This window comes from Peromyscus californicus, unplaced genomic scaffold (assembly GCF_007827085.1).
Source record: "Peromyscus californicus insignis strain IS unplaced genomic scaffold, ASM782708v3 Scaffold_4__1_contigs__length_199733344, whole genome shotgun sequence".
NCBI lineage: Eukaryota > Metazoa > Chordata > Mammalia > Rodentia > Cricetidae > Peromyscus > Peromyscus californicus.
This window is the reverse complement of record NW_026294562.1, coordinates 16,801,369-16,814,895: the sequence shown is the minus strand read 5'-3', so window position 1 is coordinate 16,814,895 and position 13,527 is coordinate 16,801,369. Positions and strand designations below refer to the sequence as shown.

Here is a 13,527-nt window from a genome sequence, read left to right as displayed (position 1 = left end):
TCAGATGTAATTTAGCATAGTGCTACTATTTGAAGAATTTCTTTTATTCGGGGATTTTTTTTTTCCTCAAGGACTACAAACACATTGAACCAATTATTTACTGTAATGAAGTGTTCTGACTGCTGGAAGTGAATTGTTCTCGGCAGTCAGGTTTGCTTAGGGTTTTGTGACAGGATGTAAGTTCAGGTGCTGAGGGTATAGTAAGTTTCTAGAAGTTTCTAGACTGCTTGCCTATAAGACACAAAGCCCTGGATTTAATTTCTAGAGTCACGTAAAGTCATATTTGGTGGTATGTATGAATATATATCCCAGCTACATAGCCAATCCCAGTGGAGATGGGCTACATGAGACCCTGTCTCAAAAGAGAAAAAGTCTCAGTTACATTTTGGAGTCCCCCGCTCGCCTCTAAAATTCTTCGACTCACATCTCTCCTCCCACCCACGCCCCGCCATTTCCTAACACAGTGTGCTCTGGGTTTGACTTCGGCAGTAGTTAGTTTTCTCATCACCTTTACAGAGTAATGGGCAGAAGCAGCTTAAGTGAGGAGGCTTTTGTTTCGGCTCACAGTGAAGAGTCCATCATGCCAGGAAGGCCTGAGAGCGGGAGCAGCTCAGTCTCTGGTGGTAGGAGCATGTGGTGACTGGTCCTTGTGAGGAGAGGCAGGAAGCAGAGGTGCCATGGTGGAAGCAGGGCTGAGCCCGCCTTCAGTGATCCACTGCTGCCAACCGTTCCTCTTCCACCTAGAGGTTAGAACTCCCAAAACAGGGACCAACTAGGGACCAAGTGCTGGAACACGGGAGTTATGATCAATGATAGTAGCTTGTTGCTTAATTTTTAGGTATATTTTTAGATGTACAGAAAAGTTGAAAACATAGTACAAATAATCCCTTTATATTATTTACACATGTAGATTCTAATGTTGCCAAGGGTTGCTGTGAGTTTAAGCATAGGCTATATAATGAGTTCCAGGCCAACCTGAGCTGCAGTTGAGACTGTGCCTCAAATGAGGGGAGGAGAAAAGGAAATACTAATTTATATAATAACAACCTGGGTAGATCTGAAAAATGTTAGGTTGGATGGGGGGAAAAAGACTGACTCAAATGATTGTGTTATATAGTCCATTGTGTGATGTTCTGGAAAGGACAAAACTTTTGAGCTAAAACAAAACAAATGGTTTTCAGTGGGGAGAAGGTTGACCATAAAATTTTGGGGGTGTGGTAAAATTGTTTCAGAACTTGACTGTGTTATAGGTACATAGCTATATACTTCCCCCCAAAAAAAATCCAAAAAGAATGAATGTGAAACATAAAGTTGGGAAATATTCTAGAATTTAATATTAGCATATATAAAAGGCCTCACTCAGATTTTTTTTCCCCAGTTTTTCAATATTGGCCTTTATGGGGGGAGGGATTTTAATCAGAAACAATTGCTTTGTATTTTATGGCTTTGGCTTTTTGTTGCTATTGAATTCAGAATAGTAGTCTTATAGGATTTCCCTCATTGGGGGTTAGTTTGATGTTGTCCTAGTGAGTAGATAGGTGGAGGGGCCGCATGCACGCACACTTAAGTGTTACCACACTTATATGGTGGTCAGAAGACAACCTGGGATGTCAGGCCTCACCTGCCTTCCACCTTGTTTGAGAGGAGAGGGCGGGGTCTTGTTCACTCTTGTGTTTGGCAGGCTAGCTAGCCGACAAGCTTGTCTGCTTCCTGTCTTGAGAAGAGCACTGAGACTATAGGTGTCCGAAGTGTCCAGCTTTACGTGAATTTCGGGATCCAAACTCAGACTTCATGCTTGCACAGCAGGTGCTTTTACCCTTTTAGCCTTCTCCCCAACCCAGAACAGAGGTTTCCTGTTCGTGGTAAGGAAACCTCAAAGGCAATTCATTCATCCTAAATGTGTTCGTCTATCTTCTTAACCTTTTTATTTGTATGTGTGTGAGTGTTCTGCCTTCATGCATGTCTGTGCACCTTGTGCCGAGTGCCTGGTGCCTGTGTAGGTCGGTAGATGGCATCAGATCCTCTGGAACTGAGGCTACAGATAATTGGGAGCCGCCATGTGGATGCTGAGAATTGAACCCTGATCCTTTGGAAGAGCTTCTGCAAAGTCATCTCTCTAGATCAAGAGATGTATTATTAATGTTATTTGCCAGACTTCTTCACTGTAGAGTTACTATTTTTTTCTAAGTGTCTTAGGGAGATACATTTGAAATTATGTAGCAATCCTGCTATTTATAAAAGATTCACCTGCTAGGTTAGTAGTCCCTGGGTGATTCTTCCCTGTGTCAACGAGTTACTCTTGAGTTTATTGACTGTAACTTAATTTGTTGACTAGAGCAGTTGGGCACTTTTCTTGTTGGGATTCCTTCTCACTAAGGGTGCAGACAGTAAGTAATTGAGCTCGTCTGGGTGTTAGTGGAGAGGTTTCTGAGGACCACCAAGGTGACCTATTAGGCCCATGTGACAATTTCATCATTCGTGTTACTCTCATGTTGGGAGTGATTATTCATCTCTGAATCACTAGCACTCCACATTTCTCCTTCAATATTAGGCAACAACCAGTTCCTTGTCCCTTATATCCTAATCACTTAGCCTTGCTACCTCTGTTTTATGTAACTGTTGTGCTGGACTTTTCATTTTGGTTGGCTTTCTTTTAGTGGATTGGCCAGAATAAGTGTTTGGTTAACCTATCCAAAAAGAACTAGCTCTGACAATGTTTACAGGTTTTTCTTCCTTTTTCTTGTTAAGAATTCTTCTCCATGATCCTTCTCCATAGTGGAGGATTTTAGGCCAGCCAGGGCTGCAGAGTGAGACCCTGTGTTGAAAACAATAGTACCTAGTGTCCTCGTTTGTAGTGCTTTATAGTCATTAACTCAACTATCTCTCCCTACTCTTTGGGCAGTTTTCATTCCTTTCTCTTCTCCCAAAACAGAGTGTATTATATATTGGTTTATAGCACAGTGGTGATTATATAATAATTTTATACATGTATGAAATTTTCCAGATAAATTCATATTTAGATTCAGGAAATATGTCCTAAATCTAAACATAAAGTATCTCCAGTTATAATGTGATGATTTTTACATAATGTAATGAATTTGTCATCTGTGAGCTGTAAACTGTTACTGTTAATCGAGAATTCAAATAAATGTAATTGGGATTTTCTGTGTTTGTTTTGTCAGTGGTTAACATTTGTTGTCCTTATTTTGTTTGTTTGTTAGAGAGGGTCTCATTAGACAGACCAGGCTGGACTCAAACTTGAAACTCAAGAGAACCTCCTGCCTGTCTCCCAAGTGCTGTGATTAAAGGCAGAAGCTACCATGCTCAGCTGATTTTGAGCACTTCTGAATCTGTTTTTAATTTAATTGTTCCTGCTTAGTATATAAAAATCTCATTGACGTTTTAGGATCTTGTAGCTACTGTTTGAAGTGATAGTGACAAAAAAATGGGCCCTAAACTTAAATCCTAGATTAAATGTTACCTGTGTTAATAAGAACCACGCTGCGTTTGTGTAAAAAAGTCAAATGTGAGATGAGAACAAGAGATTGGTCCTTCTACAAGTCCAGACTAGGAGATCAGTATCAAACAGACATTCACAGTAGTTGAAGACTGATTACTTAAGAGAGAAAGTAATCATTATGCTTTAAATTGTCATCAGCTAAATGTGACCTAGGACTTTCTTATCAGCCCAGTGTCAAAGTATGATAACTAGACTTCTAGTCAATGTGATCCTCCTGGGTAGCATTTAAACAGACAGAATTCTTTCTACCCAGATCCCAACATGAATTTATTTATATACACGGGCATATGGTTTCCTTTACATGTGTGTATATCTGTATGTATATAAATCTTCAAATGCATAAATATACATGGGTGTTCTAGCTTACAGAATTAGAAATGTAATTCAGTTTACTCCCACAGAATAAGATTGAAGATAATGAGAACTGAATTAAAGCTTACTTTCTTTCACAGAATTCCTCAGAGAGAGAAGACTGTAATAATGGCGAACCCCCTAGGAAGATAATACCAGAGAAGAATTCACTTAGACAGGTATGAAATTCAGTCTTATTTAAAATAAAAAGCTTCCAACAACAAAGCAAAACACAGGAAGCCCCTGCCTGTCATTCTTTAAACACTGGAGTTTAAATCAAGAGCCTTGTATTCTGAAGTCGGTCTGCCGGAGCTATCAGTTTCAATCAGGTAACATTATTTCCCAATCATTTAAAAATATCCTGGATGCCAAAGTACAAGACAGTCTGTATATATAGTAAATAATTAAATTGAAGTAAAAAGGTCTTGTTTAGGAAAGGTGACCTTTGTAGAATGGACATGGAATAGTTAACACTAATATTTTTTTCCCAGTAAAGATTATTTACACATTTTAATTTTAAATTAAGTAGTTTTTTAATAGCCCAGGTTAGAAGGCCTCCCGCATCAGTGTCCTGAGTGCTGGGATTATAAGCCTGTACCTCATGACTGGCCAAGGTTCATCATACATTTAAATAACAATAATAATGATAATAATAATAAACAGATCTGTAACAAAGATGGTTTCCTTTCATTTGAATTTGTTTAATTTATTTAGTTTTTCTAGAAGTGAAGTCCACTATTGATGATTACTTTAAAACCTTCTTTATGGGACTGGAGCAATGACTCAGTGGGTAAAGTGCTTGCCATGGGAACATGAGGACCAGACTTCAGATCCCCAGAACCCATGAGTGTGGCAGGCCACCTGTAATCCAGCACTGTGAAGGCAGAGAGAGGGGATCCCAGGAGAGGTTCTCAGTGAATAAGGTACAGAGTGATTGAGGGCCTCTGCATACATGCACACACATACTTGCATAGTACATACACATAGGGGAGAAAAAGAGAAAACTATAAATCTCTTTCCTTAGGTTTCTGTGCCCTGCTTCCCAGAGCTAATGTATTTTACTTGTGAAAGAAAGTTCAGTCTTACGATTTTTTTTTAATTAAAATATCCAAAATAGTGACTGAAAAAAGTCCTCACTACTGTAACCTGTAATATCTTCATTATTTACTAGAAACAGAACAAGTCATTAAATTGTTTATTTATTAAATTGTTATAGCTAGAAAATAAATGTCACATAATCATTTTTAGTATAAAATTGTATAAAATGAGTACGAGCAGCAGTATAAATAATTTTAATTTGTTGTGTTTATGGCCTTGTTCTAGGACACAGGAGAGCAGTGATGTGGTTTTTGATGGATACCCACAATGAACAAATTTATTTCATTTAGTCCTGTGATACCCCTGCTGAGTTGGTAGATATATGATTTCCAATTTACTGATGAAACTAATAGAGACTTGAAGAGCTTAGCCTTGACCAGAGCTTCTCATTGATTTGGAACTCAGACCTTACTATTTCCAAAATATTTCTACTTATGCCTTCAGAGTCCAGTTTTCATAGCTTTAACCTAAAAAGAAAGTACTTGAAAACATGCCACAATCACTTTTCATTCATCATATGTTAACACTTTTTTGGATAAGCACTTTCCCATTTTTTTTTATAAAAATAATTGTTTTAAATAGAATTGAGTCAATATAGAAAGCTTTCAAAACAAACAAACAAATTGATGTTGAAATGGTTAGTTTAATTGTTTGGAGATAGACACCAGATCTGTAGGCTAAATGAATAGAACAATGTAAGTAAGGTGAACTTGGAGGTAGAGACTCTCTGTCCACTGTACAGAAGCAACTGTCAAAAAACAATGATGCGACAAAAAGTTTTGGCAACTTTATTTAAGCTAACAAACGAATTTTCACTCTGCAAAGTTATAAATTAATTTTAATAGGCTGATCCAGATGGTCCATTTGGAAAATGGATAGGCTGATCTGTGGAAAATTAAACTAAATTTATCTCTCTCATACTTCAAACTGAAGCAAGAGAGAGAATCGTGCCTATTAAGTCCAGCACATACAGATGGACCAGCAGGTCACACATGGGACTAATCTGATTCATTTTAAAAATAAATGCATACATTATTGAATCATTTTCTTCTTGCAAGATCTGTTGTGTGCAGTATTTGAAAGATTGAATGTTTTTTCTCATTGCTGTTTTACCAGGTTCTCTTCACCCCTCCACTTTAATTTAACCCCTCCCCATTTCTTCAGAATGATTTTTCTAATATCTGTCATTCAGGGTTGTGATCCAAGCTCTGGAGATTAATTAGGTCATGAGGCTTTCCCACTCCCTCCCTTCTTTGTAAAGGGTTTTATCTCCATTCTCTTTGTGAAGAGCATGAACTCAGTGTTCTTGGAAAGAGAAATGGCCTTTAGAATTAGGGAAGTAGGAGATCCTCCTGGGGCCCTCAGAGCCTTTTAGCTTCTGGGTGTTTTAACAGCCCCATGAATGGAGATTTGTAAATTTATTGCAGTGCCATCTGGTTTTTTGCTCGAACCAGATTACTGTTGGCTTGTGTCTGTCTATTGTGGTGGTCACTCCCTAGGAGCTTGCCCTCTCAATCTGGGAAAGAGTGATGAATAGCAGGGGTCAATAGAAGCGGGTCACAGGGCAGCTGTCCGGGACTGCCCTGAACTTGATTACCCCACTGCTGTTTTGTTTTGTTTTGTTTTGTTTTGTTTTTAAGCTAGTACATAATACACAAGCTGTTTAAACTCCTCTTTTTCTCTGTTGCATTTGACAATAAGGAAATGCCATTTGCTATTTTGTCTATTGTCATGATCTAGAGATAAAAAGATGTCAAGGCCAACCTAAAGGGAGTGTTGCTTCATGGGGCCAGTCTCTCAAGTTGAAATCCATTTACACATATTTCTAATAAAATTTCAGGAATCTTTTACCCTTAAATATAAAAAATTCACTTGTGCTTTAACTACTTAATATTGTTGTAGCTAAACCTTATAGTTTATAGATTATTCTCAGGCAAAGATTTGCCATTGTTGATGGGACATGACTACTAATATTAATTTGGAAAACTTTTCATATTAGAGGAGCTGAAAGAAGGGTTATCACTATAATTCTTAGAGACATTAAAAGAATAATGGGATAATATAAATAACTTAATGCCAAAAATTGAATAGATAAAAATGGGCAGATTCTTTGAAAATACAGCTTACAAAATTAACACAAGGTAAAAGAAAGTTATGTCTATTAAATATAATATTTTAGTTATCAAAATGTTCATGGTTTCACTGGTTAATTAAAAAAACATTTAAAACTTAGAAATAACAGCCATCTTGTACTAAAACACAAAAGGGAAGACTACTTTTTGGCTTGTGTTATCAGACTACCATAATAGCACTTCCAGAACTTGACAGAAAATTACCAGAAACAGTGAAGGAGAAAGCTGAAAGATAAAAACTCCTTTTGTCATCATTTGGCATTAAATATGAACTTTTAAAAAGTGTGACATAGATACAGTTTTCTTTCTACTTTGACTCCTAAACTGAAGCTGTAGAAACCATAGCCGCTGTTTTATAGTTTTTATTCCATGTGTGATGGGGTGGGGGTCAGGGGAGGCAAAGGCCAGAGAAGATATGTGAAAGTGCTCTTTACTTCTTGAAAATGTAGCATTACAACATGCAACTCTTCTCTGCCCACATTGGGGCTAATAGGATCTGTCAGCTCTCCCTTTCTCAGTAATTGAGTAAATTGTGGCTGCTGCCTAATTCTTCTCCCGTCCTCCACCCCTTTTGTGTGTGTGTCCACTTACCATCCTGAGAACGTGGGCAGTGATAAATAAAGCATTTAGTGGAGCTCTCTCAACTCTTTGAAAGCAGCGTGATGCCAGCCCTCTAGTTATATTTCTTTAAGTGTTTACATTTTCCTGTATTCTTTCTCTTGTGTAGCTGGAACCCTGGGGATGCAAAGCCATGAGAGAGGCCAAGAAGCTAACAAAGTAGCTGTCTCCCTTGTTAGCTTGTTCCTTTATTCTTTAAAAACAAGATAAAAACCATCTGGCTCAGGGCGTTACATTTCCCTCCCCTGCGTACCTCTAAAGATGGAGACTTCACCTGCAGTGAGGGCTTACATTGATTAGGGAGGGAGCAGTAATTCAAGCTTCCATCCTCTTCAAGGACACTTTGCAGTCTTTAAAGGTGCTGACCCACTGAGTTAAACTGTCAAGGGAGGATAAAAAAGTATCTTCATCCCAGGAGGTAACAGCTGCCAGGTTTTCAACACCTTGCACATTGCTGCAAAAAAAAGTCACAATTGTCAGCTAAAAGAAAAATGAAATCTGTTGTCGTCTTCTGTTAATGACTGGGCCTTACAAAAGGAGCTACATAAGTCTTTTGGAAGGAATAAGTAACTGTTTCCCTTGCCTGAGATTTTCTTCTCCCCTGATAAAAATCCCTACATTGTTCTAAACATCACCATGGAGGAATGTAACATTAAAAGAGCCAACGGAAGCATGAATGGCCTTGTCTCCTTTCTACAGTTGGGCAAGTAGGAAGAAGATGCACATCACAGACAGAAAATGACATCAGAGTGTGTATTAACAAAAGAGCAACGACAAGTCGTTCATAAACCAGTAAGCTGAGAGAAGACATACGGTGTTCTGTTCTTTGGAGGACAGTTTGTTTTCAGGCAGCATCCAGATGGGGAAATACCACAACATTGCTTTTTCAAGAGTCATTTCTCCTAAAAGAAAGGAATGAAACCTCACAGAATTCACTGCCTTTATCAGATCCAGTGTTTGAGTATGATGGCATTCTCTTCTTTCTGATTTGATTAATGAGGGGAAAGGTTTAATGAAGTCCCTGCTACCAGGCAGGCAGTGTTTTCTTCTATTTGTTTTAGGTTAGTCATTTTAATTGTATTGAGTAATTAGAAGGTACACACAGCCAAGGGAGCTTTGTTCTGATAATTGCTGAAGAAAACCCATTCCCTATCTGCTGTTGCTTTGTGTTAAGACACTCCTCCCTCTAGTGGCAATAGTAAGCACTTTGGCTTGGCAGTAGGCAAGGTGTAATTGCAACATGACAAACTATGCTTAAGGGACTATCTTGTAAATACTTTAGGGTTCAGCATTATTTCATTATATCTTTGTGTTTTACCCTTTGAAACTTCCTACCTCCTCTTTCTTCTTCCTAAAGTGCTTTGGGCTTTGGATGGGGAAAAAAAACAACAACTGCCTGAGATGTTTATTAAGCGCGCACACACACACACACACACACACACACACACACACACACACACCACAGTGCATTCTGGGTAATGTTTTGCAGCTTGACTTAATTTTAGTCATCTGTTTTAATTACCTATTTATAAAAATGCTTTTGCATTTGTAGACATTATTTAATACTTTGGAAGAAGCACCTCATTTGAAATAAATAAATAAATTGTACATATTTTAACTAGTCTGTGTAAAAGATCTTAAAGGTAATTAATGTAGGTCTCTTAAGTAAGACAAAAGTGATCTGAGTCTGATGAAGTGATTTGTTTATATAACTCCCCTTTCTGCTGAATTCTTCAGCGCCTAATAACATGGAGGGGGGGCAACAACAACAAACGTCCCAGCATGGTTTGGCAATCTGTGCCCAGCTTCAAAAACCCTTCTTCAAAAAGAAGCAATTTAATAACCAGCTTTCTTAAAATTATTTTGAGGAGGAAAGAAGACCGTATAGGGGGTTAGTGCTTTGTTTTATTTTTATTTCAGTGTGATCATTCTCTGATAAATTGTGTAATCACTGACTTAGTAGAAAACATACTATTGAACTCCTGGGTTGTAATGACCATAAAAAGTTTTTTTTCATATAGAGAGTTGAGATACTGTGAATAAATTATAAAGGAAATAGCTTATGTGCTGGTCAAAGTCCATATGAGCCCAATTCATTTTGTGTTCAGTGCTTAATCTGGATACACCATTTTTTAAAAAGGAGAAAAGGGGAAAGAGAATGGGAAGCCTATTGTGCCCAGCTGCACACACTCTAAAAAAAAATAAAAATCTGTCCTTAGATCAACATGGAAGGGAAGCAGTTAGAGCAGTGATTTTCAACCTGTGGGTCACGACCCCTTTAGGGATCAATTGACCCTTTCATGAGGGTCACATATCAGATATTTACTTGCAATTCATAACAGTAGTGAAGTTATAGTTATGAAGTAGCAACAAATATAATTGTATGGTTGGGGTCAAAAATGAGGAACCGTATTGAAGGGTGGCAGCATTAGGAAGGTTGAGAACCACTCACTGAGTTAGAGCTTTGTGTCTTGGATTGGGATTCGGCAGTGTCTGGATGGCATTTGGAAGGCCCAGTCTCAGCTTCCCTGGAGTTGTTTTGTAATTTGATTTTTCTAGCCCATATTCTTGCCTGGGACATGATTTGATGTTACTGTATATCTAAAGGTCCCTGTCCTCCCACCACACCCCCCAGTCTCTTAAGCATTTTCATTATACTTTATCTTGTTTTGCTATAGGGCTGTTGAACAGATTTCTTAAGCAGCCCTTTGCAAGGTTAAAAGAATGCAGCTTGGTAACAAGTTTGTGTCATTTTAAATATATACCTTCTAGTAAATAAGGAGAAGCCTGGCAATCAATCCCTTTTAGTGTGTTATATGTTTCTCCTGACAACTAAACCTTCTATTGATTAGCCATTACTTTGTTAGATAATCCTATGTCATTGAATCCATTGTAAAAAATTAAACTCTTTAAAATGTTTTACCCTAGCAGCATTGTGAAAATTGAAAACTTGTTCAGAATTACAGCCTGCTTTCACAAAGAAGGTAGTTTTCAGCCAGGCATCTTGCTGGTTTATGCTTATGTGCTTTATATGCAATATAAAAACGTATTAAAGTACTCCAACGCAAAACTCTGTGCCTCTGGTTCAGCAATGAAGCTACCTGTTCAGATGTTGCATGGGGACAAAGCCCAGCTTGCCTGCAACCATTATTTATATCCACTAGTTTGATTTTAAAATGGAAGAAATCTTATCATAGTAAATAGTGTCTGAGGCTTTTTAACTACAGAGCGGTCAAAAGACGGGCACATTTTAGCCGCTTGTCTCTGTTGTTTCCTTGGAACATAAGCATAAAATAGGTCATGTACCCATTTTACAGATGGATTGCCAAAAAGCAAAGTCTATATCCCTAGCAATTCTCTACTCTGGACACTTAGTGCTAGAGTAGGTTTTCTGACTCTACCTAATGTTCCCCTAATGTTAAAAGTCATTCATGAAGGAGAGGAAAGTTTGAATGAAATGAATTATTCTAGCATTCATAAATTTGTTTTGTTCTTTGAGACAGGGTCCTGGCTGGCATGGCACTTACCTTGAAGCTCAGGCTGGTCTTGAACTTGAAAAATCCTGTCTCAACCACTGAATTCCGGTATTACAGGTGTGAGCCACCATACCCAGCTCCCCTTCATAACTTTTTAAAGACTTCTATATTTCTTTATTTTGTATGTGCATACATGTGTGTGTGCACCTGCTACATACAGCACACATGTGGAGGTCACAGGACAGCCTGGAATCGGTTCTCTCCTTCTACCATTTAAACTAGAACTCAGGTTGTTAGGCTTGGTGGCAAGCACCTTTACCCACCAAGCCACCTTGCTGGTCCCCTCCAAAATTTTTTAAAGCTTTTACCTTTTTTTTTTTTTTTTTTTTTTTTTTTTTTTGCATGTGTTCAGCCACTAAGCTATAAACCAGCCCTCATAATTTTATTTTACTTAATTTTTATTTATTTATTTATTTTCGAGACAGGGTTTCTCTGTACAGCCCTGGCTGTCCTGGAACTCATTCTGTAGACCAGGCTGGCCTTGAACACAAAGATACACCTGCCTCTGCCTCCCTCGTGCTGGGATTAAAGACATGCACCAGCACTGCCCAGCCATAATTTTATTTTTATGAATTCTTTTATAACTTAGTTGCTTTTTGTCTCTCTTCCTTGCTTTATTTTAATGACTTTGACTTCCAAAGTATGTTGAATTGATGTAACAAGAGTATCTTCCCCTTGTTCCTAGTTTTCAGGGGATAGTGTTAAATCTTCCATCATTAAGCATGGTGTTAGTTGGATATTTCTAGATGCCCATTATGAATTAAAGAATTTACCATTAATTCCCAGGTGTCTGACTTTTTAAAAAACTATAAGTAGGTGTTTAATTTAGTTAAGAATTTTTAAAAATCTGTATGTGCATATGAGTTCAGGTGCTCTTGAAGACCAGAGGCCTTGGATCCCTTGGAGCGCAGTTATGGACAGTAATGAGCCCCCCAATGCAGGAACTGGGAAGAGAAGTCAAGTCTTCTGGAAGAGCAGTGTGTGTGAACTTAACTGCTGAGTCATCTCTCAGCCCCTAGTTAAAAACTTTCTAAAAATCTGAAATGTTGTCTGGAGCCCTGCCCCCATTCTGTTAATGTCGTAATTACTCGAGTTGACTTTATTAAGAATTTTTTCTCTGTGCACTTAAAGATATTGGTCTGAAGTTTTCTTTGTAATGTCTTTGGCAGAGTTTGATGTCAGGATTATGCTGGTCTTATAAATGAGAATTGGGAAGTGTTGCCCTCTTCCATGTCATGAAGGCATTTATTTATGGTCCTTCTGTACCAGTGAAACAATTTGGGTTATAAGTTTTCTTTCTAGAAAAATTTTATAGCAGTTTCAGTCTCCTTAATAAGTAGAGCTATTTGGATTTTTAGTTTGGATTATGTGATTTTTGGACAGTTTATATCTTTTGTGCCCTATTTATTCAACAGGTAGTACTGACTTTGTTTGCTTTGGTTTTGGATAGTGTTTTTTATATTTATTTTGTTTTTATTTTTAATTATGTGAATGTGTCTGGGAGTTTGTATATGTGCATGCAAGGTGCCTTCAGATGCCAGAAGAGGGCATTGGCTGTCATGGAGCTGGGGTTACAGGCAGTGTGAGCCCCATGATATGGTGCTGAGAACCCGTCTTGGACCCCCTGCATGAGTAGGATGTACTCTTAACCACTGAATCATTTCTCCAGCCCCTGGTTTTGGTTTTTCAAGACAGAGTCTCAGATACTGAACTCTTGATCCTTCGCCCTCTGCCTGGAATTGTGCTTCATGCTCGCCACATTTGTTTTGAACCAGCATCTCACTGTGTATCGAAGGCTGACTTCCAATACAATCTTCTGACTCCTTCCTTCCTTCCTTCCTTCCTTCCTTCCTTCCTTCCTTCCTTCCTTCCTTCCTTCCTTTCTTCTTTCAGAAAAAGTCTACCTTTATAGACTATGCTACGTAGAACACACTGTGTAGTCAGTCCATGGTGGCCTCTAACTCCCAACAATCTTCCTGCCTCAGCCTCCTCAAATATCTTACTTTAATATGCAGTTTTTTCAGATTGGCTGAGAGCCTCTTTTTCTGTTACTTTGACTTATGTCCAGATTTGTCTTGTATTTCCCTTAAAAAAAAAAGTCTGTGTATGTCTGTGTCCACAGGTATACATGCCTGTGGATTTAATGTGCAAGAAGAGGGTGACTGGAGTTACATACAGGCTTGATTTATAGGTGTACACCACCGTACTGTCTCTCTAGGTTTTTCTTACTCATTGTGATCATCATCTTTCATTTAATCATTTCATTGAACAG

At 38.2% G+C, this 13,527-nt stretch overlaps 1 protein-coding gene across 6 annotated transcripts in view; it reads left to right on the top strand.

The window, feature by feature from the left end:
- Positions 1-13,527, top strand: part of Btrc (beta-transducin repeat containing E3 ubiquitin protein ligase) — a 189,397-nt gene that overhangs the window by 103,858 nt on the left and 72,012 nt on the right. For 5 of the 6 annotated variants that reach the window (XM_052714910.1, XM_052714906.1, XM_052714909.1 and 2 more), the window contains one exon: positions 3,973-4,050. The exons of the other annotated variant lie outside the window; for it this stretch is intronic. In XM_052714910.1, the coding sequence (XP_052570870.1) occupies positions 3,973-4,050 (78 nt within the window). The remainder of the gene's footprint in view (positions 1-3,972; positions 4,051-13,527) is intronic. 6 annotated transcript variants of the gene reach the window in all.